Source organism: Fundulus heteroclitus, chromosome 7 (genome assembly GCF_011125445.2).
Source record: "Fundulus heteroclitus isolate FHET01 chromosome 7, MU-UCD_Fhet_4.1, whole genome shotgun sequence".
In the NCBI taxonomy this organism is placed as follows: domain Eukaryota; kingdom Metazoa; phylum Chordata; class Actinopteri; order Cyprinodontiformes; family Fundulidae; genus Fundulus; species Fundulus heteroclitus.
The window spans coordinates 23,326,466-23,352,459 of NC_046367.1; the positions used below are offsets into that span (position 1 = coordinate 23,326,466).

Below are 25,994 nucleotides of genomic sequence, written 5' to 3' on the forward strand. Positions count from 1 at the left end.
AGGCCGTGTAACTGCATGGTAAAAACAACAACAACAAAAAAAAACAGAAAAGAAACACTCAGAGCTTGTGAGGCTCAGGGGAGAGCTTGAAGTATTGACCTGGTCTTTAAACTCCACAGATCTCCATCTGATTGTGAAACCATGTAAAGTCCCAGAATAAGCTGGACCTGCACAAATGTCAAATGATCCTTTGGATGCTGTGGGAAATCTCCAGAGCTCCCAGTTCCTCTCCAGCCATGGCTTACAGATTTTGTTGGAAGGTCAGAGTTGAAAGTAGTTGTTGATTTATGCTGATTAAGATCACAAAACGGCTGCAAACACAATGCTGCAAATAGATGTCAAAATAGAAGTGAGGTCATGTGATGAGATTTGAGATTAAACATACAATCACACAGGCTGAATAAAGTTCAGATTGAATGTATTTATCATAAAAGAAAAACAAAACTGCAAAAGGAAATGTCCAATCTGGACAAAGAGCAGAACTCAGATCAGAGCCATGGCAGCCAACTCAACAGTGCTTCAGCTGCGAATTGGGTTAATAGTAGGATGTGCCTACGCAATGTAATGTGTAATATAATTACATATTCCTACAGATGTCATGCATTAAAGCAATAAAATAAAATTTAAAAAATTCACAATAAATGATGGGATACAGTACGTTCTTTGTTAGGGATTTGAGTAAGAAACCACCAGAAATGCACATAAACCTATCAGTCTCATTGCTTCCACTACATTTTATACACTTTTATTTCGTCATGTTGAATTTAGGAGAAGGCTCCGACTCTCCAAATAGGAATACTGGCTTGAAGGAACTTTTCTGTTGATTTTTAACTGATTTTGAAATCCATCCTCAGAATTTGCAAGATTGAAATACTTTCATAACGCTATAAACAAAACAAAAACAACATGAGCATAAGGTGGAATGATTAAACAGCCAAAAACATGGCTATATAAGAGCTTTACAGTTGCCAGGAATATTAAAGAGAAACAGAGCTAGTTCAGCATTTTTGAAGTGTGCTTCTTTAAATTCATTAGCAGTAATTGCTCCCTTACTTGCCGTAGAAAGAGGTTATATCACAGAAAGTTTGTAGAAAAGTGAAGACCTCCCTACAGTGATAAAAGTTAAATTATCTTTCAGTTTAAGCTATTTTTTCACAACTTATAAACAACTCAAACTGAAAATGTGCACATCTGTGAAACTGCTAGCTGTATCGTTCTGCCTGATCAGCAGGTTGTCAGCCCAGCTGGATAGATTAAAAAAAAAACAACAACAAGCAGACCTGAAAAAGCAAAAATAAATAAATAAAGACAGCCTGTTGCAAATATCCAAAAGTTTACTCCATTTTTGTTGAACTTCTCAGGCAGATCTATACAGCCGACAGCCTCAATCAGTTTAACTTTGCATAATAACGCGGACAATGCTTGGCTGACAAAGCAGCATAAACTAATTGTAGTTAGGTTTATTTATTAATAACATTTAATTAATAACAGTTAATACTGCCTCTGTTACATACACAAAATTATCAGCTTGATTTGCTTTAAATAGTAAAAATCAGCTAAATAAAGATCTCATTTAACCTAGTTGCTACCCAATACTGCTGAGGATTAATTTTTTTATCTACAGACCCACTGCTATTTAACATCTATGTATGAGTTAAATAAACCATTTTGTTTAATGGTTTAACCTGGTCTAACAAAAAAGGAAAATTCTAGAGTTTTTTCATGGTATTCTGCCTGATCTCATAAAATTGCAAGAATTGCATCCTCGACAAGCCCCTTGTACCAATACAAAATATCATAAAAATTCTGGGGCTACAAAAAAAAAAAAAAAAAAACAGCAATGGAGTCCTCTACAAATTGTGTAAAATAGTTTATTTCTTGGCTGCAAGCACGGGGCACCAACTTCCCATTGACACGCACAAAAGCAATACACTTTAAAGGAGCAACTGACCTATGAGTTATATTTTCTCTAGTTGCTTGAGCAACCCTCTTTCTACTGCCGCCCTGGGCAAGCGCCCATATGGCGTAGATCTAAGGGGAAAAAAATCTGACACTACTACATAACAATCCCTACATCCTGTGTGACCTTTGAGTTGTATCCACACAGCTTTCAACCATCAACTCTGGCGCCAGGCAGTTTGTCCTGTAAACTGTAACCTAGCTTCGACCGTCTCAGTCGTTGTGTCCTTGAGCAAGACACTCCACCTGCTTTGCCTGCTGGAGGTGGTCAGACATGCCTGTGGCGCCAATTGTATGACAGTCCCATTTCTGTCAGTCTGCCCCAGGGCAGCAGTGGCTTACAAATGTAGCTCACCACCGTCAGTGTGTGAATGTATGCGTGAATGACTGAATGTAGTGTAAAGAGCTTTGGGGTCCTCAGGACTTGATAAAGCGCTATTACAGGCCATTTAGCATTCACAATCAAGTTGGAGACTGAATAATCGGGACGAATTATAAGAAAAGTAAATTCTCTGGAGAATTTTTTTATTTATTTTGATATAGTACCAAATATGGAAACATCAGCCTCCAAAACAATCAATAAAGACCTCGTTGCTGCAGGGACCAACTCTTCTGCGTGTTGGTGAAAAGTCAAGCTCAAAAAGAAGAGTTGACCTTATGTCTCACCTCTCTGGCATCAACAGAGTTGACTCTGCTCCCCAGGCAGTTTCACAGCTATTCAGTTGTTGAAACATGTGACAAAAAACAACTCGCATGTTGGTCGGTAAACAACTCAGCGATGAAATGACTCGCCCTGTCGACAGGTGAGTTGGTGGCACACAGGTTAACTCAATGACTCAGAGGTGAGTGTCCAAACAGCTAATACACCTACATCTCCAAAGCAGTAACGTAAGAACTTTGTTCTTTGAGATGACTAAAGGACGTAACGCACGTTCTGTCAATCCTTTGCCTTTTATTCACATACTTGGCAACTGTTCTCATCTTCCCTTAGAAATAAACAGCTCCCATTGACTTTCATAAAGAAGCTACTTCCCCAAAGACATTACACTGGCGCTTGAGCACTCTAACCCATGTACTTGTTTCTATAAAGCTCCATTGATGAAGGATTTAATGGTAAACTTGATTCTTGCTCTTTATTAAGCGCTTCACTGAACAATATAACATTTTATTGCCGTTCTTCGCACACAGCACACGAGCCTGCGAGTGCACTGTGTATAACACTCCCCAAATTGCATCAACTGTTCTCAGTATCCCCATCCTTCTTGGAAAACAATTTTAAAACTAAAATTGCTGGAAAAGTAAATAATTTTTAATTTAGCCTTTAGATAGCTTATTGCATAACAAAAACACAGACATTTGCAATAAACACAATGCTTTTAAACGTTTTTGGGTTTTTTTGCTCTGAGTGCAAACAGCATTTAAAGAGCCAGTGTAGCATAGCAATGAAAAAAAGGAAATACATATTTCTTATATGCCTCCAGAAGTAGCCTAAAACATGAAAGTAAATACGAGTTACTCATAAAAAAATCTTCCCATTTACTCTTGCCTCAACATTCTGGCTGCAATGTTTATTAAGCGATAAGACTGAGATTAATTATGATACAAACACAATGCTGTTCACATGAACAGGAAGCAATTCAAAGTGGAAAACCCTATTTGGAACACTGATAGCCAAAGAAAAGACATTGTTTAGCACACTTAACTGTTAGGGCAAGTTAATTATAGTCATTTAAATGGATATCCTGGGTATGTTAAACTGTTATCTTTGTACCCACTCATTATTTCTCTTGTTTTTCTTTTTATGCATCATTTGCTCTTGTTAAGCACTTTGTGATTGTAGATCTTGAAAGGTGCTATATGAATAACATTTTACTATGATACTTACTCTACTTATTCATAAGAAACATTTAGTAATTTACAAATACTGACTTTCTCTTTGTGCACCTAGAATCTTCCTCAATCTTATAAAGACAAAAGTCATGTAACCAATTATGTCTTTTTCCTTTGCCAACTGTTCTACACAGACATTCGGTCATCCTGCTCAGGTTGCATGATCCTCCACATTTGTTTCTATTGTTAAAGCGTACATTTCCATCTGTATAATCTACAAGATATGTTGCCAACATTTTCTAGTTTATTCTGACAAATAGCCAATGGAGATTCGCAGCAAAAATCAAGTGCATCCCTTTTAAATTATTTTAAAACGTTACAAATTTGTTACAAATCTTTTACTGCTCTATGATTCTTTCATTTGGCTTCGCATTTACTTAATAAGTAATGGGTTGTGGTTCTGTAGCCTTGAAGGTTTGATCTGGTGAAGGCCAAATCATTTCCTGTGTAAGTCATGAATGACAACTATTCCCTGTTTTTTTTTTTTTTTGTCTTGTTTTCTGGAGCTGCGGCCAAATAGTTTATGCTAAAGCCTCCAATAGTCCAAAAAAAAAAAAGGTTGCAATTAACAGAGCATTAAAATAATGTTGAAAAACAAGATACTTGAAGCAATTTATCTGCAGAAGCATTAATCCAAATTATTTTTTTCTTTTAATTACTGCTTATCTGGTAAACTGCTGTAATGGGTTTCCGTCTTATTCTCACTTAAGGCCAAAACACACAAAACCGCCTGATCTGTCCGATCGAATGGAAAATGCCACTGTACGAAGTCACAATTAGATCAGGTTGAAGTGAATGGGCCCGGGCAGACTGCTTGCGGTTCTACGCAACCGTGTTAGTGTAGGAGAGCCCACGTCTATCTTGGTCAGAGCTACGCAGCAATTTTGAAAGTTGTGAGTCAGTCAGGAAAAGCGACACGCTGGCCAAGTACGACACATCCGCTTTGGGAAAAATGTAAAATAAAATCTTCAAACCGCAAGGTAAACGGAACGCAATTTCTGACCAGGTTCATCCCCATGTAGGTTTGTCCTGGAAAACATATAAATAATCAGTAAAACATTTCAACAAACAATGTACTGACTCAAGGTATGAGCTCAGAAGTACAGAAATCAGATATGAAAGTGAAACAGTGATCTTCTTTTAGCTTTTTCGGGCAACAACTGCAGCTTTACGTTTGCCGGCTGGTTTATGCTGACGTAACCTCAGGAATTAGCACTACATACTCTCGCGTGAATACTCAATCTCGTGAGCCTGGTGATCCTTAAAGGGCCCCTCTAAGTAGCCAGTAAGTGAGGGGGGAAAAAATCTGTATGGCTCTGTCCATCGAGTCGGATGGATCGTACAGTTTGGTGTGTCTCTGCCTTAATGCAGCAAGATATTCAGTAGATGCTCAATGGTGAAAAGCAAATCTTGTAGCTAACTTGTTTATTTAGCCATGCTTTTCCCCCAAAATATTACAACTACACAGCATGAAAATCAAACAGAGGTATCTATCTATCTATCTATCTATCTATCTATCTATCTATCTATCTATCTATCTATCTATCACTACAATTCATGCTCATCTGCATGACAGCAGTCACTCTTTCAGAGATGAAGATGTTCTCATCCTGAATAAAGAGGAACGTTGGGTTGAAAGTGGAGTAAAGAAAAAGTGAAAAGAACCCGCCTGTCATTAAACAGGGGTGGTGATGTCCGTGTCCAATTGTCCCCCTCTTACAATCCTGTTATTGCAGGTATGATTCAGCTCTCTGGGAACAATAAGGGGCCATCCAAGCACTAATGACTGGTTGTTAAGATGATCGTCCTCTTTTGTATTTTCAACCAGTTTTTATTTGTCTCCGTCAAATTTGTCAGTCCACTCTGCAAATGTACTGCTTATAAGGCTAAGTTTACCCATAACTGTTTAGACTGAAGAAGTCACTTGGTGAGGTGATGAAACATTTAAACAAAGCAGAATCTATCTATCACAATTTTCTGCTGCTAAGATACTTTGGAATAAAATGCACACAAAAAAGGCAGTTTTCTTGTATCCACAATAAGATCTGGCTCTCTGATGCCTGTTTTCTTTCTAAGGGGCGAGTAACCTGAACAAACTAATTTCTGTGTTAACTTTGAACTCAACAGATAAATTTAAAAAACAAAGCCGATAAAACTAAAGGCCGTGCTGCATGTTCTCTATGAAATATAAGATTATGCACCAAAGCATACTGTTTGTACTAAACCATTATGTGCTTTTGTAATTGATCAAGGAAAATTCTGTCTTTTGTTGCGTCTACAGGTCAGAAAACCATGTTTTAACGCCATCAATGAACAGCAAGAAAATTAGACTTAAGTATTGAACCTCCCAACTGCTAGTCAGACCTGATCAAGCGAAACGTTGCCATCTTTGATCACTAATTGTTTAGACTATTTCACTGACGGTTAATGAGGCAAAAAGATAGAAAAAAAAAGAAGAACCTTTAGTATGTTTTCAGAGCTTTTTTGATGGGGGCTTTATTTTGCGTGTGCCATTTCTTCTCTGTAGAAAACAATTCAAGGAGTCAACAAAAGGAAAAAGGTGGGAGAGCAAAAGAAAAGAAAGGTAGGCAGAGAGTGAAGGATTGAGCTTTGTTACTGGGGGATGGCAGTGTGCAGTTTAAAGGCTGAATGTTGTGATAAGAGAGGAATCTCAGATGAGGAGAAGCTTTCTAATGTGAGGCGCTGTTTACACAAAGGCAGAAGAGGAGGATTTTCACTTTAAGTAACACACAAACACTTAAGAGCTCAGATGTGCATATATATATATATATATATATATATATATATATATATATATATATATATATATATATATATATATATATATGTATGTATATATATAGGGAAAGAGAGAGAGAGAGAGAGAGAGAGAGAGAGAGAGAGAGAGAGAGAGAGAGAGAGAGATATATAGATAGATAGATATAGACAACCACAATATGACACTACTTCTCATTGGCTCCTCTTCCCAGCCAGGAAACGGAGGCAGACTGAGTGTGAGGAGATGGAGAGTATGCAAGAGATTAAAAAGGCAAAGTCTGAGAGGAGGGGTAGTCTGAAGAGAGGTGGGAGTATGAAAGACAAATCTTCCTAAGAGCGTTTGAGGAGTGCTGTGTGCCAAGCTATCGTTGACAGAAATCCTTTTGACTATCAAAGATGTACTCATCATACCTCAACACATGAAATATTCCTTCCTGCCCCTCAATTCAGAATTACACTCCTCCTCTTTCTCTCTTCAGTGTCTTTCTTCATCCTTTCTCTTTGTCAGCTTCACAACAAAGTTTTCCATGTTTTTGAACATTTCCAAAATGCCTCCACATTTTCCATAACCAGACTTAAATTTGTGAACATTCTTAGTGCTGCTTTACCTCGTTTTTACAGTAAGAGTGTAAAGGTTCTTTGTGGATTTAAGGAAAACATTTCTATAATGGTTAGGCTTTAACTAATACCAAAACTACTGGATCGATGGATCTTTTAGAAAAAGGAATAGCGGAATATGTTTTGCAAATAGAAATATTCTTTTATTTTCTACTGCCATAGTGTTGAGTCCTCAAAAAAAAAAAAATTCCAGACTTTGTAGGAACTCTAAATTTCCAATCTCCTCGTGTCTATGACAAACTTGAGAAAACATTAATTTACTGAAGAATGTAAACAAACATGTTTCCTCCATGGCGGCTGTCCTGGAGGTTGTTGGCACATGTGAAGAGTGTTGCTCAGGCAGCCAGTAACAGCGTGTGTACTCACTCTCTCGCTCTCTCACAGACGCGGCCACGCAATGCTCAGTCTACCTACAGGCACGGACCCCGCAAACCCAACAACTGTTCGTGCAACCTCCCACTTGTATTATATAAACTGATTTTATCAGGTGTACAATGGTCCAAATAATTCTTAAGTTATCACAGCCAAGCTGCAAATAATGGCTCTCCTCTCATTTTTTTCCCCCCCCATCTACATCCCTTCCAGGAGCTCTCAACGGTTACCTTCATCTCTCCTCCGTCGCCGCTCCGGCCCCAGATGGTAAAGCACTGTGTCCAATTAAGACCTCCCTGAGGACAGGACCAGTTATAGCCCCAGCCATCTGACCATTTTTTTTATCTGCTAGTGTGTGTGTGTGTGTGTGTGTGTGTGTGTGTGTGTGTGCACGTAAAACCTTTTACAGCAAATCACTGCATTTTAATCAGAATACAAAGCCCTTGGTTTTAGGCAAGTTCCACACACCTGCCTCCCTGAAAAGCGGCTGAGCTACCAGAGCAGTTAGCTTAATGATTACAAACCCAAAGCCAGAGGATCTGGGCTATCATTTCGTGCATAGCAGAGGTCGAGTGCGACGCCGGTCAGAGGTGAGGAAGCTAAGCAGCGGCACATGTGTTGTATCATTGTGAGAAACGGTGTCACTGAGGGAGAACGTGGGGCCACGGCTAAGCGAGCGAGGCTGCGCTCTGTCACCAGGCATCCATCCAGCAGTACAGCAGATGAGACAGCAACTGTGTCTCTAAACTGCCAGCACTGTGGAGAATTAGGCATATGTCGCCCCGGCTCCACCCCACTCACATGCAAACACCTCTAGCATAATCCCCCAGTCAGCCCACAGCGGCACCGGGGCACAGGTGCCAGCACATGTCCGGCATCTGCCCTGCGGTCAGCAGCTAGGGGGTTGAACTGGTTCTGCATCTGTCTGCTTGTGCGAGTGCTGGTGATGTAACTATACATCCAGGTCATGGAGGCAAAAAAAAAAAGAAAGGTTTCGCTAAAAGAATATTGCTTTTGTAAATGTATCTCTCTGAAATTCTGTGTTTAGAACAGCACCATCCAATTCAGGTTCAATCAGCTGAAGTATTTATGATTTTTAACTAAAGATGAGCAGATACAGTCCACGCTTGTCTAAAAATTTGGAAGTAGCCCTAAAGTTTAGCACCAGTGGGAAAATAAAAAGCAGATTCTAACTTTAGCATCGCTAGTATCTAACGGAGACATAGCTACAGTGTTCTTGCATATTCAGAGAGCATTTTATTTCTTGTCTGTCACCATTTCTGTTATCCTACCAAGCATCTAAAATGCTGCCAAACTATTTAAAACGGGTGAGGAGCTTTTTCAGTCCATATATGAACGGTAAATAGACTGAAGTTGTATATAAAACAAGTGCTTTTCTAATCATACTGACCACTGTTGCACTGCAGCCACATTATCCTAGCCGGCACTCAAAGCGCTCAAACGTCCATACACTGTTATGCAGATCAGTGGCACCTCCGAGTTTAGATACCTTGCCCAAGGGCACGTTGTAGTTGGGGAGGATGAAAAAGGTATTCACAATCTTTGGATAACTAGAAGACTACTATTCCGACTTTACCATAGCAATCTAAACAAGTGAAGTTGACCAGTCGGCTCCAGATTCTATCAACAAAATAGGGAAAACATTTTTTAATCAACTATATACAAACACAGGGTGTCAACCTTAAAAGTACCCCTTCATCTTTGAGGCTCTAAATAACAACCTTGACTTATTTCATATGGTAAAGTTGCAAGCTGATAGCTACTGGATAACATTTCATGATGAGAACTGTGGGCTCTGGGTAAATTTGTCCCCTTTTCCTCATTTAATTCCCATAAAAACCATTTTGTATCCATGTACTTAAACTACTGTGGATTCATTTATTATTTTATGTGGTCAGGTATTTTATGAAATCTGTAGAGAAATGCCCATAAACATTGTTGAAGCGCACATGTAATTTACTATGATTACCGTATTTTTCAGACTATAAGTCCAACTTTTTTTCATAGTTTAAATGATCCTGCGACTTATAGTGAGGTGCAACTTATATATCAAATTTAAATAGTAAATTATACTGACCAGCATGAACCAAGTAGTAAACATTACCGTATATAGCAACAAGAGGGTGCTCTAGACTTGTGAAATTATTTGCTGCTCCAGTATCCACTTAAAAATATAATTGAAACATTAACTTGTAAACTACAAAGACTGAACACATTTTTGTTGTTTCAGGATGCATTGGACGGTGCCAGACCGCAACAGAACCATGTTATTGGGCTGTCTGTGCAGCTCATAACAGCTAGCGCTAGTTTACAGGTCCAGGCGGATTACAACTTAACAGATGCACATGAGCTTTATGTAGCTCTCAATTGTCTGTGTTATACTGTTAGCTTAGCTGTTGCACTTACAGTCTAATTTCAGCGTAACTTTGACAACTTTCAGCGCAATGGCCTGGTTTGAGATTCTGGCTTGTTAATATAATTTACAGCATTCCATCTCCCAGGTATGTTACATGTTATTCAGCCTGTTGTTGTAAAATGTCTGTGTAATAAATTGCCTTACCAGATTACATGTCAGTTTTTATTCTTGGACATTATGAAATAAATTTCTAAATGCACCTTATAATCCGGTGCGACTTATATATGTTTTTTCCTCTTTATGATGCATTTTTTTCACTGATATGTCACTTATGTTCCGAAGCAAATTATAGTCCAAAAAATACAGTATATGGTATTTTTTCTGCAAACGTATCACATCCCCTTCCATAGATGGTGATTCTCAGCTAAAATCTAAAACTAAGTGAGAAATTAGGGCCCGTGCTCATACCATATGATGCTGAGCAACCTCCAACTGGTGGATATTGTTTATATGCAACTACATCTCCTTAATGTAGATTATAAGTACGATATGAAAAATAACTTGGAATTATTGAATGTCAAAGCCTTCAGCGATCTTTTAGGTCACGTTACACGTCTAGTGAGTGGAGAAGAAGTTAACTTTCACTTTGGCTTTACTTCTTTATTTGCATGTTTCAGCAGCAACAGAATTCCTGCTGCAGGTTTTAGATGAAAATATGTCCGTGGGATGTTTTGGTTCACCGGAATAATGTACCTTCCCAGGCATTACTTTCATTTACCTTCTGCACGGCCCCTTAAAAACAGCCTTCAGCTAAGCTTTACAGCCCACACTTCAATCCCATACATCAGACATGTTAACGTAATCTCGGTAAACAACGAGGCTGCTTGTGTTTACTATGCAAATGTGCCATGTTTGATTCTAATCTTTAAAGCTCCATCAGTGAAACTCTCTCCTACTTATGCCTTTATTTTTCCATGGGTCTGCCAATAAGGACAGCACATGTGCATCATGGAAACAACAGAGTACACTTGCAAGAGATTGGTGTGTTGATGTCCACACAGAGCTTTGCAGAAACACTCTGGTGACATTTCTGTCAAGCAGACACTTGCTGACTCCGGCAAACTGGCAGACAAAATGCAAAACACAAAGAAAGAGGATCTCCACACCTTCAGTGGAAGACAGAAAACTGGTGCTGCACTTAACTACAGACCTCCATGGAATAGAAAGTGTTTCCTTTAATGCCCCCGACCGTACCAAAGATCACAGTTATACATATTCAGCTGCGTTTTAGCTGAAAACCTTCTGAAGTAGGTGCAGTGATTCTTGAAGAAAGCCAGCACTGCCTCTCCAAGGCTTGGGGGCATCTCTAAAATACTGTATCTCCTCCTCTTTTTAATGCGTCTGGAAGTGCATTATCCAGTATCTAGGGAGGGTATGAGGGCCAGTATCTCTGCCTGTTTTGTTCTTTTATAAACAAATACAAGCAAATAGATGATACCTTTGTGTCAGAAAGGATTATGAAAGATCTAACTTGAAACGAGATAAATAAAATCCCTGGCCCCTTCTGCGAAAATGAAGCTTCAAAGCGACCACTGACATCAAACAATGCAGCAGGGTCCTCAGGGTCCCGGCTCACTCATGACCAATATGACTACTTGAGGCCATGATCCTGCGATTTCCAGTCTTTACCTTGAGCATGAACACGAACACTCTTTAGTACAGCCATTTACATCCATATTCATGTTGAGAGCGTATCCAAACTGTGGCTGTGCTCTGCTAATCCCACAGAAAAGATGCAGGAGGTCCCTAAGGGATAGCACTTTGCTAAACTAATCTAGTTAACAAGAAGTGCAACAGTGCAGCTACACGAGCACTACAACAAAACACCTATGCTGTATCTTGTTTGCAAATTTGTTAACAGTGAAAATCCTTTCGTCTCTGTTTAACTTAATATCAGGGGTGTGCGACATGAAATCTCATAAATCGAAACGCCACAATATATGTTTGATCAAAGTCTAGTTGATGTGATTATGCGACTTTGTCTTGCGAGGTGAGTCTAAGCCGCAATTAGGAGCCCCGGATGTGAAGGTGGGTGCTTCAAGCGGCTTGGCACCCTGTATTTGTAACTATAATGGGAAGCGGTTCTTGACTTGTTGTCCTGTTGTGTAGACAGAGTCAGTTAGTAAAGGTATTAAAGTTGGACCACATGAGAATATGACGAGCAAAAAAACCTTGACAGAATAGAAAAGAAGAGAAATGTTGTTTAACGTCCATCACTGGGCAAATTCAGTTGCATCAGCAGCACAAGTGATAGGCAAATGGAAATGCACACAGATACACATAAATCAGATACATAAATGGGAAGAAAACAAGAAAAAAAGGAAAATAACAGACTGTCCAGTAAAGTAAAATGTACAACACACAAATAAGGCTATACAGTTATAAAAAAAACAGCATACAAACACAAAAAAAGACTATTTACCAAAAAAAAGGGGAAATTGTGCAAATAATAGCTTTTTGTGAGCAGTGATGATTACAGCATTTTTACGGCTGCTGGGTTCGGAAAGCAACCCCCTCCAAGCCAGGCAGTTTTCACTTCTAACAAAACATATTGCTGCAAACCCGTCCTGTCGTTGTCGTGGACTTTCATATTGTGTATCATCTTATATCATGGCCTGACTCTATTGCTACACCCTTACTTCATAGTAAAGTAGATTTTTCTGTAGCCTAAAGCCAACATAATAATTTGATTTAATAACTGGCCCATCAGCTTAACGGCAGTTCCTTGGCTGGAGGGTCCAAATGATAGACCTTTGTACTTGGTGTTGCTGAGCTTAAATAGCTTCATCACTCCGAGGTTAGACGTCGGCCTTGTGTAGGACTCAACCACTTACACCGGACAGAAAATAAATGGACAATCCAATTTAAGGCAATGGAAGTCTGGTACTTGGAGACAGTCATCCTTCATAATAATGACTGTAGTCAATACTCTTCTGCTTTTCTTTGTTTGCAAAACACAAAAACATGTCTTTGTTACCGTTTAAAGTCATCAGAAACTCTGCCTAATGTAGCACATTTCTGCATAGTAAAACTTAGTCAAATTAGTCCCTACTTGAGCGTAAAATTATATAAACATAAACACAGTTGTAAAATAGGTTTGAATAAAACAATATAACACGACTGATTCCAAAAGAAAAAAGCTGGCAATCATTCATGACTACAAAGATAGCCCTCCTTCAGAAACTCCTTCAATTTTCTTCTGAAATATTTCCTGTTTAATTAAAGAATGAGTTTAATTTAATATAGCCGGCGAGGATTTCCTCTCGCTTCAGAAATACGTCTCCAAAACAAAACTGTATTGGACAAATTTGTAATAGCTTATAAGAAACATCATGAGCTCTTACTTTGGCTATATTGAACAATAATCATTCAAAATAGAAACAAACTGATCAAAGGGCATCAGGAATCTAATATGGAACTTAATAAGATTGGTAAGATGAACAGTAAATGCACTACTTGAATTACTTAATTTGTTTTAGCCTAACTTCATATTATGACTGATAAGGTCAATTTGGATAGTTTTTTCTGCAAAATTTGACTCAATTTCAAGTATATTTGCTCAGATCATCTTAGGAGCAGTTCTTTAGACAGAAACAAAGACGAATAACCAGAGGTCCAAATAATTAAGGCCTCATCTCAGCCCTAATGGAACAAATCATGTCTGGGGTAAACCGAACCCTTCTATAAGAAGAAAAGGACTACATTTTTGGTTTGGAGATAACTGCGAATGAAGAAAAGCGGACACATGAAGAGACTTTTCTTAATCAAGGCTATTCCTTTGCTTGTAGTTGGTCTTTACTGCTTGGCAGAATTAATGTCTGCTTTAAAACCTAGCATGATGGATTAGATTTAATTATCTCTAAGCCTGTTTTTAATCGCAGTGTTTTTAAAGATCCCTTTGTTCAAAAAGCACTTATTGATGTCAGGTTATTTGGGGGTTATCAGCGGGTCAGTATTTTATAATGTATTACATTCTAACAGTCTAAAGATATGAAGCCTTATTGCATTGGTCCACCCTGACCTTTGTGGTATATGAAGATAATTTCTTCAGAGGATAAACTGCATTTTCCAATGATGTTTATTTTTCCGAAGTCCCAGTTCTTAACCACAGGTGGAGTATCCAACATCACAGGTGAGAAATGGGGGAGTATTTATCTAGCCATTTAAACGTATGCTGATCAACACTGCTCAATTCACAACAGAATCTATGCACCATAGCCTAATCAGGAAAACAAAAATGATGGTTACCTTTAATGGTCATGAACGTTGCTTGGTGAATAGCGCCCTTTCATTTCAAAAAGATTACCTTGTTTCTTTCAAATCAACTTGCCGCTTATTGCTCTGTCAGTGTGGAGGTGAAAGGGACGAGTGTGCGAGTCGGACATTAGTTCCAGGTCACTGCGGATGACATGAAGGGAGACCTACAGGCACCTCAAGTTATCAATAAGATAAGCTAGCCTGAGAGAGCCACAGGAGACTTTGAATCTCTGACATGGAAATGCACACCTCTGAGAGTTAAAATGTAGCTGCCGGTCACAATTTTGCCTTCGCATAACCGGTAAAAAATCTATCAGTTACAGAGTATTTTTAACTTCTGCCACCTTTTTGGATTATTTTTAAAACTTCCTGCCTGTGAATTTGGGCCACCAGTGTAGGTTGAAACTTACACATGCACGCAGCATTTAGGACAGCTTGTTCCGCAGCAGCGAAGACATTAAGTTGTCTAGTTTTCATTGTTCAGCACTCCTTTCTTCACAGCGCTACACGCTCTACTTTGCTCCGCGTTATATTGTCAACAACGGTGATCCCCGGGTTGTTAAACCTCTCTCCAGTGCTGTTCTCTTGAAAGCACGACCTCCAATGGGAACACTTGAGCACCATCTCCCTCTTAGACTCAATTACTGGAGTGACATAGTGCCTGACTGACAGCTCACTTCTGTGTGTGACTATAGTTGTGTTTTTTATTATGTATTGCTATATATATATATATATATATATATATATATATATATATATATATATATATATATATATATATATATATATATATATATATATATATATATATATATATGTGTCCAGCAGGTCAAAGCTGCTGTAATGTTATTGGCAGGAAACCTTTTTCCGCTAAAACGGATGAGATGGGCAAGGGAACGGCAAGCTAGACATGGCGATAAAAATCTCTTTCCATTTGGAGAGCTGCCTGGTCCGCAGCTTAGAGCCAGTTCGAACAATCACGCACACTCACACCAACGGAAGAAAAGGGAATGTAATTATAAAAGAAACCGAGCGGCGATTGCAGGTCCAGAGTGAAAAGGTGGGACAGGAAAATGTAAGTGTCACTGTATGGAGAGATGGGGAAGATAAAAATGCTTCAGTCGCACACAGACCTGTGCTACCGATCAATAACAAGAGATACAAAATGTCTTGTCTCTTGATTTCCACTTTCTCTCCTGCACCTTCTCCTCTAATAACAACATCCTGTATATCTTTCTTTGCTAACACAACACACCATTGAAGATTTCTCCATTTCTCTGTCTTATTTAATCACTGGATGCAGTTCAATCACACTCATGCCTTTCCATTTCATTGACAAAGCCATAAACCAGCATGAGCAATGCCGGCTTGGAGCTGATGTAAGGACCGAGGAATCGAATCCAGAGCAGTAGGCTCACGAAGCCGGTGGGATTCAGATGGGGGAGACGGCGCTGTAAAAGAGGAAAGCGGGAGGTGGGCTCCATGTGTCACCCGGTGTAACAGACAGAATGCAAGATGACATCTCCCCCGTTCGGCCCATCTCATTAAGAGGAGTAGAGGAGTGCAACTTTAACTCCCATGGGAGAAGAAAAGCAGAAAGGCAGGGGAGACACACAAATCAGACATGAACACACACACACACATACACACAATGCTGAGCTCAGCAGGTTTTTTTCAGCCTTTCTTGCTGTGTGTCGTGCAGGGAAAAGCCATGTCAAGTCAAAAGAAAAACACAAAAAAAACAACAACAACCGCTCCCGTTAATTGTCTTGTTAACCTGTGTGCAAAAACACACAGTACCATCTCAATAAACGTTACAACTTTTTGCATACAGAACGTTGTATGTCAAGTATTTAGTATTTTTTATTTTATTTTGATGTGTATGGCTCACTACTAATGAAAACCTACAATTCCGTTTCCCAGATAATTTGAATATCGCATAAGAACATTATAAGAGGATTAATAAGACAGAAATGTTATGCCATGGCCTTAATCACAGGGAGGACAACCAACTTTAAGGTCGTCCAGCAGACAGACACTAGCATTATTTATCAAGGAAACCTGCTTACCTGGGCTAAAGAAAAAAAAGGACTGTACCAATCGACAATCCAAAGTACTTTTGTCAGATGAACGTAAGCTTTGCATTTTACTTGGTAATCAGGGTCTGGGAGTCTGGTGGAAAAGTGGAGAGACACAGAATCCAAGTGACTTGAGGTAAAGTGTAAAGTTTCCACTGCCAGAGATTTGAGGAACCTGGTCATGGTCACACGTTTTTTTTGGTGTCTATCGTACATCTTAGAGCGCTTCAAGCTTCCCTATGCTGACAAGCTTCATGGAAATGTTAGTTTCATTTCCCATCAGCACTTGGCCCTTTCCCACACAGCCAAAATTAACAACACCTGATTGAATAAACATGGCATCACTGTGTTTAATTAGCCATCAAACTCTCCCTGTAAAATTTAGGTTAAGACTAGGCCCGTCACGATAACAAATTTTTCTGGACGATAGATTTCTCTAAAAATCATTGCGATAATTCATATTATTGTCATTTGGAGACCTTTTTCAACTAACGGCATAATAACGCAAATGTATCCTCCGGACCTACTGGCTCATACAAATTTAGCGAGTGGCCGCATTTGGTTTTAATCCAAAAAAAAAACCTCCCACACTGCTGCAGTCGTGTTTCGCTTTGACACCAATTCCATTTCCTTTTCAAACTAGTGTTTCTCTGGTTCTCGCTCACGAGGCTCTCATGTTAACTTTGAGCATGTGTCTACCTGACACAAGCTGAGTCTCCCCCAGTGCCTTATGAGTCTGGCTTTACTCGCCCCCTGCCAGACTATACATTGTCGGTTTATTTTAAAAGCCTCCATGTTTGAGAGCAACAAAACGGTCGGTAAAGTTCCCGTCTGGACGAAAACCTCCCGCTAAACTGACCTAACATGCTAGCTGTTACTAGCTTGATGCACACTACGGTACCCGGTTAAGGGCTGCACAACGCTCCTTCGAGCTGCTGCATCGCACAACGCTCCTTGCGCTTCCAGCTCCCGCTTCGCGGGCACCACAACCCACCAGACAACTACCGCCAGTATTAACTCATTTTCTGTGGGAAACCCTAGCAAGATTTAACCCCTCCTACACTGAGGAAACCGGAAGGGAGGGGTGAGCAGACACCGATGCGTCGTGTTGAAACCCTTTTGCTGTCCCAGCTCAGAGAGAGGAGACGGAAACACACGGGAAAATAAGCAAGCATGGATAGGCAAATTATCACGATTATTCTAATTAACCATGTGATTAACATTTATGGTGTGATAAATTGATTTATTGATTATCATGACAGGTCTAGTAAAGATGCAGATAAGACACCGGACCCAACAAGGCAGGAGATTAAAGGCCACTTCCTAAACACTGCAGCATAACCAGAAGCTGCTAACCTTGATATCTTCTCAAATTACCGCATTCAATTATGCAAAAGGAGCCCCAACCAACCAAGTGCATATACCGCAGGGTACATGAATATACTTTTCAATAGGATAATATTTATGTATTGGAAATTATTTTTACTGGTCTTATGTGATCTTTCCAACTGAGTTTTAAATAAAACATTTCTTTGTTCATAGAACCTATTGAGATACTCCTGTAAAGGTACTTGTTCATAGAAAGGACATTTCAGAATAAGTCAGTGTCGATTGCCAAGCTGCTTCATAAAATAAGGAATTTGACTTAAGTTCCCCTGTGCTCTCAATGAAGACATTTGAAGTACAATACACAAACAACGTAAAAAGAATAATTTTTCTTGTGAATATTGATCTATTTTATTTATTTCATTCCACCCATAAAGAAAACCCCCATTTATCTTCTTATAACAGAAGAAGACTAAATACAAGGAAAAGGAAAACTGTGAAGAGAGAGATGTGGCAATTTCCTGCAGCTTTTCTGAATGAACATTTAAGGAACAGTTTTACTTGTCACTTAATTCAAATTCCACGGTCTCATCTCTACCCTTTTTTCCTCTTTCTAATTTTCTCCATCCCCTCAGTTTTTGCTGGCTAATTGCATTTTAGAACATGCACAGCAGCGTGCAGCTACATTAACCCCTGGAGCCGCACCAGGCGGAGAGCTTTTTTAAAAGGCACACCAACGGCGTTAGCTGTTATGTGAGCTATATACTGTACCTGTGGGAGGTGTAACCAACCATGGTGAAGTGTGAGACCCCAGCTAGTGCTTTATTGGTCAAAGACCCCATTTCACATCATTCGTTCAGCTCATCTCCAAAGCTGTCACTTCTGTCCCCATTTTTCTCCTTTCCAACTTTCTCATCTATGCCTCCTAATACCATCAATCTCACTGTCTTTCTTCTACATCACTTTAAACCAGTTTCCCCCCACCCCTCACGTCTGACACCTGGAAATGGGGTTTCTCTCACCCATCAGCAGTGAAGGAGAAGAACCAAAAATGCCATCACTGGAATTTTACCAGTGTTGTCAGTTCTCCGGGGTTTTGCAGGGCACAGGCAAGCTTAAACGTGGAGGGTACAAAGTGTCTATCTCTCATTAGAATAACTCCTATGGTGCATTCTTCTGATGTGGGGGTTCACTGGAAGGCATGACGTCTCTTGGCCGGGGCTTGTTGTTCTGCTGGCTGTTGGACACGCTCGAACACAGGCTGGTGCGTAGGATAAGAACAACCATGATGGCCATGTCATGCTGTTGTCCTTTTTTCTGCAATCTGATGTGTAGGTGGAAGTCAAAAACACATGCGTGCACACAAATGTACAAAATTCACACAGCGAAACATACACTCACACAAGCAGATGGGAGCTCGGTTAGTTTTTTTTCCAGCTAAAGAAAATTGATGTATGGACAGTGCAGCTACTTAAGCCACTCCGAGGTTAAATGCAGACCTTGTGTTGGACTTAACCACTTACACAGGACAAAAACAGTGCAAGGAAAGTGCAATTGGCGGTAAGAGACATCTGACACTTGGAGACATGCATCCGCCATAAGGATGACTGTGGTCAATACTGGTCTGCTTCTGGTTGGTAAAGAAAAATCACTCTAAAGTTTCCCATCTTTTATCCATCCATCCATCCCTGCATTCACTTTCTAAGGTGGGGTGAAGTGACAGGTCCACATCCCACTTCCCAGCAAAACTCTCCATATTCCTTAAAATAAACGAGCCATTCTCTGGCCATAATACAGCGGGAGCTCAATTTAGCTGCTAGCATGTAGAATCCTGTTTTGAAGTATCTGAAGGGCATTACAGCCCCCCCGCTAAACCTCCTAATGTTTCCTTAACGGACAAAAAGGTTGGCAGGTATGCCAGAATCCTGAATGTGGTCTTTAGCATAGAACTGGAGACCTGGTTGGATTTCCTCAAGTAATACGATTATTACACAGACATTAAACAACTCAAAAATTGCTGTTAAAAATGCTGACGTAAAGCTTTGGTTCCAACTCTCTTTCTCAGTCATCATTATAGGTGACTCAGACACCTCAATGTCCACAAATAGTAGGCATTGGTGAAGACATTGTTTAGGTGTCTTTTATCAAAGTAGCGCAGCAGAACAGAAAATTAAAAAAACAAATGTTTACACTCATTCGTGTTTTAGTGGACCAGTTCCATTAGTGCCTGTTAAATGTTCACATATTTGGAATATTTGTGCATTTTCCAAAGGCAATACCAAACTATATTTTCCATTTGTTTGATCTCTGTGGCTTCATAGGGTAAAAAATAAGGTGATTTTTGATAGAGTTTCTTTAAAAAGTATCACTAAGATTCGGAAACATCATCAACATCTGCTTTCCAGTCAACTATTGACACACTAGCATATGTGTGTCTAACGTCCTGAAACTGACGATACAACACATGACAGAGAGACAGAATGGTGTCCAGGTGTGCTACCGAAGCTGCTTTCCTCCTCAGGCATCAGGTATCAGATCCCATGTAATAAATCACAACAACAAAAAAAGCATAATTACTCAACACAAAGAAAGGCAAAACGTGATGAGATACATCACTGTGAGTAAGACTGACTCATCACTACAGACACCTGATCTGACCCAACCACCTCAACGACACACAAGCCTCAGGAAAAGAGAAACTCACTTCAGATGTAATCAGAAGAGGACCTTGGAGCACAGATCCTTTTTAGGCCAGGTAAGACACTTCTAATATACCGTTAGCACTCAAAAAATGTGAGCCTGGGCAGTTGTCCACTTCATGTTGACATTTAATTTCCAGTCAAAACATAAAAAAGGTTTTGGGTTGGTCATAAACAAACAATGACCGGTATGTAATGTTTACTTGAGACAAAAATCAATTTAACCCAACAAACACCCTTTTTATGTGTCAGCTGGAAATTAAATGTTAACAGGAAGTAGACAACTCACTTTTTTGAGTGTGGATCGGGAGAAGCTTAACACAAGGCATGCAACAGTTGTAATCCATGTGTTAAATGTGTCATTGTTGAGGCTCTTGAAGTTCTGAATCAAGCTCCGGGCCACATTGTGTGAACTTCCCCAAACCTCTGAATAGGATTCACCTCACAATCCTGTCAAGGCTGTGGTTACACCTGTTGTGTTACACACACTTTTCTACCTTAACCTTACTTTCATGTGATGCATAATTCTGTTTTAAACTTTGCCAAGCCACTCAACTTACTCAAGTTATATGCTGAATCTCTCATTTGCATTTTGTCGTGTAGCCTCATTGTGACGACTGTTATTGACAATCTGCTGGAAAACTGCCAAAAGAAGCCGTCTTTTCCCCCAATGACTTTGAAGGCCACAAAGTGGCCATGAAACAGTGTTTCTCTATTGATAACATGGTTTTATTGCTCCTGTGCAATATTCAGAATTTCTGAGAAACTGTATTTTGTATTTTGGTAAACAAAAATTGTTTAAATTAAAGTAAATAAAAATCTGCATAGATGATGAAATGAGTTTTAAGTTTTGAATGACTCAAATAAATGAACTTTTTGACTATATTCTAGGTTTTTGAAGAAACACCTGTATGGCACTCCTCTGACATTACCCTTGAAGTACACATTTTCAAAGGTAACCCAAGTGAAAAGGGCTAAGGGTGATGAACAGAGAAAGAAACTTGACAGAATGAGAGACAAGATAAGTGGGAAATGGAGGAACAGGGACAAAGGGGGGGGGGGGACAGGCTATTGTTTGCTCACAACGGGAGCCTTGAATTCATGCAGACATTTGGGTATTCACAAAGGGGCTTGTGTCATGGCTGTAAGAGAAATATGAGAGAGACACTGCTGTGGACCCTTGACCCTCAAAACTGGGTTAAGAGGTTAGAGACATGGAGAGAAGCTTGGGTAACGGTCCCTCAAAACCTCTGTTCACACACTCGTTCTAGCTCGCCCTCTCACACACACACACAGATCTATAAATACTGTGTGTTATCAGCAGCACTGTTTCACAGCGCCCTGCAACTGAGCCCTGCCCTACATTCAGATTACACTCAACATAACAAAAATTATAACAGCTGAAGTCCAGGAGCACTCATTCAAAGAAAAGGGGGGGGGGGGGGAAAACGGTACACAATTGACCTGTAAGACATTTCATTTAGTCGTTTTCAGAAAGCAAGGCCTACAGCTGATGCAGAACGTGCCGCTTGCCTGAAAAGAAAAGCTCTGTAAATACTCAGGTTTCACACTGCTCCAAATATATATTTTTATGCCCATTTTCTGCATCAGACTTTCGGTCTGGGCCTTGGCCTTAAGAGCAGGGTCAAACACGTGAAGGATAAAGGCAGGAAGTCACGAAGGGAATGCAATCCACCACGATGACAGCTGTGGCTTCAGAGCTGCCTTTTTTTTATGAGGAGGATTAGATCTAAGTATGCATCTGAAAATGAAGTAGTTGAAGGGGAAAACTTGCACTGGGAGTTTGAAACAGTCACTGATGCTGCCAACATAGTAGGTATGTTACAGAAACAGCCCAAGGCAAGAAATTTATAGGTGGGAAGAAAGTCCATGTTCGCTTGTGTATGGATGTGTGTAAGATTAAGAGATAGTTTTTTCCAAAGGCAGATGGGGTGGAAAATGGCTGATACGACAGTGGCAATTGCAGATACTTCAAACAGATTTTCTTCTTTGTCATATTACCGTTAGCTCATTGACTCTTAATTATAGGGAAAAACACAAAGTTTTTGACGACACCCCCCATCCTTTCGATCTTTATTAGAAATATTTGCTCTTAAGCTTTTAAATACTAAATACCACCTTAGAGATTCCTAAGCTTTCAAAGTACTTTCTTTATGATTGATAAAAAAAAAAAAAAGTGAAAGTTTAAACTTTCAAGATAAGCAAAGATCGGACATAATTCAGTCAAATTCACCATTTAAAAAGGGGGCACAGCAGCCAAACTGGCACCTGAACTCTGAGCTCTGTTTCCAGCGACTTTTCAGACCCCTACTCCACTGATTTATTCATTTTCAATAAGCAACTTCTCTTTTTTTTCTGTGTTATTGTCAACTTCAAGTGAAAGCAAGATTTGTTCTGCAGTTACTTGAGGGAGCCGTGATTCCCTTGCCGTTTCCGCAGACTCACAGACAGCTGCATATATAAGTCGCACCGGACTACAAGTCGCATTTACAAATTTATTTCACACAATCCAAGATTGAAAACAGACATTTAATCTAGTAAGACAACTTATTAAATTACACAGCTGCATCCACAACCGGCTGCATAACATGAAACAAACACCTGAATTAGACCTTGAGCGTAATGGTACTACGTGCTAAGCTAACAGTACGACATGGATGTTTGAGAGCAACATAAAGCTCATGTGCATCATCAGCGAAGTTTTAAAACGCCCGGACAACAGACCTGTAAGCTAGCGCTAGTTGTTGTTGTTGAGTAATGTTTACTCCTTGGTTCATGCTGGTCAAGAAGAATTACCATTTAAAGTTGATATATATATATTGCAGCTGAACATAGGTTGCACGAAGACCGAGTGCATCAAAGCAGCCCTGAATTAGGACCTTTGGTTTGGTCTGGGTAAAGAAGCAGCCAATCATACTGCTCGCCCCGCCCTGTTTCTCTTGATTGGCAGGTAAAATGATTGTGCTGAAAAGTGTCATTATGAAATAAACAGGCCATTGCGCAAAAACACCATTCTGAAATACAAGAGGACTTTTAAAAAAATTGCATTCTCAAATAGAAACTGATGGAATAAAAAAAAGAAAAACTAAACAATACTTTTATATTATTGTGAAAAATATTAATGTGATTTTATATTATACACATTTTAAAGAAAAATGAAATATATTTCATCGTAATGAGTATAAGTATTCAGTTATTTCACAATTTTATTGTCACTTTGAATAGTCATATCATATTTATTCAAGTAAATCATTATTTCATGAAGTTTTATTTATTCATTCTATTTTGAACTGAGCTCAAATTAAGTAAGAAGAAACAAGAATTTTTATATCTACATCTACATCAAGCCTTCCAAAGTCAACTACAGGCATATACATGATGAAATATTGCCTTTGGCACAAAGAGTATTCATGTGTTATGAAATATTTGTTGTTTTCTGGTGCTATTTTTCATACTCATGCTTGCTTACACTGTGACACTGCCTCTTCCCAAGTGAAGTTGCCCGAGAGCCACTGGAGCATTGTGTCAAAAAAGAGCAGTTGCTGTCGTTGTGCAGATTAGGTGTTAAAAGAGTCACTTTGCCTCAACATTGAACAGAAAAGATCACATCACCGCTTGTTGGTGATGTAGACCTGTGATGGCCGTTCGTTTTCCAGGACAAGGAGCGGCAAGGGTTACAAGGATTACTCAGACATGCATGAATATCACTTTGGGCATGATTTTGATAAAAGGAATAGCATCATAACATAGTTAAAAACTCAAAAAAGTTGATTCTGCATGATATAGGCCCTTTAAAAACATTGCCACAGGATTTTTATGACAGTGCTGGGAGCCAAAATCTACCTTTGACATCAATATGATTAATTTCAGTTGGTGACATATTCATGTCTTCTATCCTTACCGTTTGTCTTATAGAAATTCTACCCAGAGCAGAAACACTATAGAAATGAAAAACATTAAAGACCTAAAATATGCTTTAGTGTGTGTTATAACAGTGTCATGCTCAAAATAAGATCCTGGCTACACAAAATGGTTGTATGGCACCACTAGCAGTTCAGAACTCCACAAGCTGCCAACCAAACAATCTTATAGTGTTGGATATATTTTAGGTTTCATGTTTGCCAACTTGATAATAAAATGACTCACCAGTGAGGTTGGTGCGTGCGCTATAGAATCCCAGGTACTGCCCGTCCGTGTTGGGGGTGTAACACTCAAACACACCTTGGTCCCTGGCCTGCACCCTGGTGATGTGAAGCACTGCCGAGTCGTCACTCAGTCTCTCCACAAAGATCTCTTTGCTGTTGACTCTCTGGGCATACACAGCGTAAGCATAGTCTGATTGAGCTGTGCTTACGATCCGGATCTCCCGTCCTGGAGCTGTTGGTAGGTACATGGACCAGTCAAAGTCCTGTTTCAAGCCATCTTTGTAGCCCGTCACGTTACACCAGATGGTCACGTGGGAGCCTTCGGTCCGAACCAGGGGTCCATTCTGGACTGTCACAACCCTCTGAGCGACTGCAACACCTGCAGCAAGATAATGATGGAAAGAGAAAGAGAGAGGATGAAGTGAAGGTGGGCAGAAAAGAAAGAGAACATGGGTTACAAAACTGCATTTTAAATATTCAACACTGGCAGTTTAGACACTAAGTCTGCCAGCACAATACACCAAAAAAACCCAACATATGCAGCTAAGCCTTCTGGGGGCTGTTCTTAACGAGGTAGAAATGCCCGCAGACAATCAGACAAACACAGCTTTTAAACAGCACTCGAAAAGATCACCGTAACTGTTGTCGCTCACTGCTATTACACGCACTCACACATTAGCTCTTCACCTTACATGCAGCAATGAGGCTGCACTACACAGAGGTTAGAGAAAGCCATCTGGGAGTAACAAGAGAGCGCTCAGCACGAGCAGGTAAAAACACAAGCCCGGGAGATGCATTAAGGCTGTCAAGCTGCACAGAGAACAGGTGCTTTTGAAGTGGATAATAAACAGTGTTTACCCTGATGTATCCCTAATCTTTTTGTCGTACCATGGTTCCTGAGCATAGATGAGCACAAACCGTGGATTTGAGTTGAACTGAAACATCAGCCAGGCTGACATAAACAGCTATTAGTTCACTGGCAACATGTGTCACATAAACTTGCAAGCGCTCAAAACTGCCTCATGGAGTTCATGGTTTTTTTTGTCATTTTGAAATGTATTTTAACCATGAGTCAGCAGTTTTTTTTTTCTCCACACATTGTGAAAACATGTGCTGCTGCAGCCATAGTATCACAAACAAGCAGTTGCTGTGACGGTGCAGAATAGGTGCTAAAAGAGACACTTTGTCTCAACTTTGAGCAGAAATGATCGTGGTCTGCTTCACATCACCGCTCTTTGGGCGTGTTGTTTACTGGGCAGGGGTGGCATAGTCAAAGTAGGTGCTTCCAGGAAGGGACGGGTAATGACACCTCTAGGTAGACCGCTTTTCGCCACTAGTTTTCCAGGACAGGGAGGGGCTGCTGCTCACACAGCAGAATTCAAGGGGATTATGCAGACATCACTTTGGGCATGAT

At 39.9% G+C, this 25,994-nt stretch overlaps 1 protein-coding gene across 1 annotated transcript in view; it reads right to left on the bottom strand.

Moving 5' to 3' along the window:
• The window catches only part of igsf3 (immunoglobulin superfamily, member 3), a gene marked incomplete at its 5' end in the record, with an annotated part of 98,908 nt that extends 73,949 nt beyond the window's left edge, over positions 1 to 24,959 (bottom strand). Inside the window, 1 exon segment of the mRNA XM_036139215.1 lies at positions 24,582 to 24,959. Within this exon segment, the coding sequence (XP_035995108.1) occupies positions 24,582 to 24,959 (378 nt within the window).
• Between the last annotated feature and the right edge of the window lie 1,035 nt (positions 24,960 to 25,994).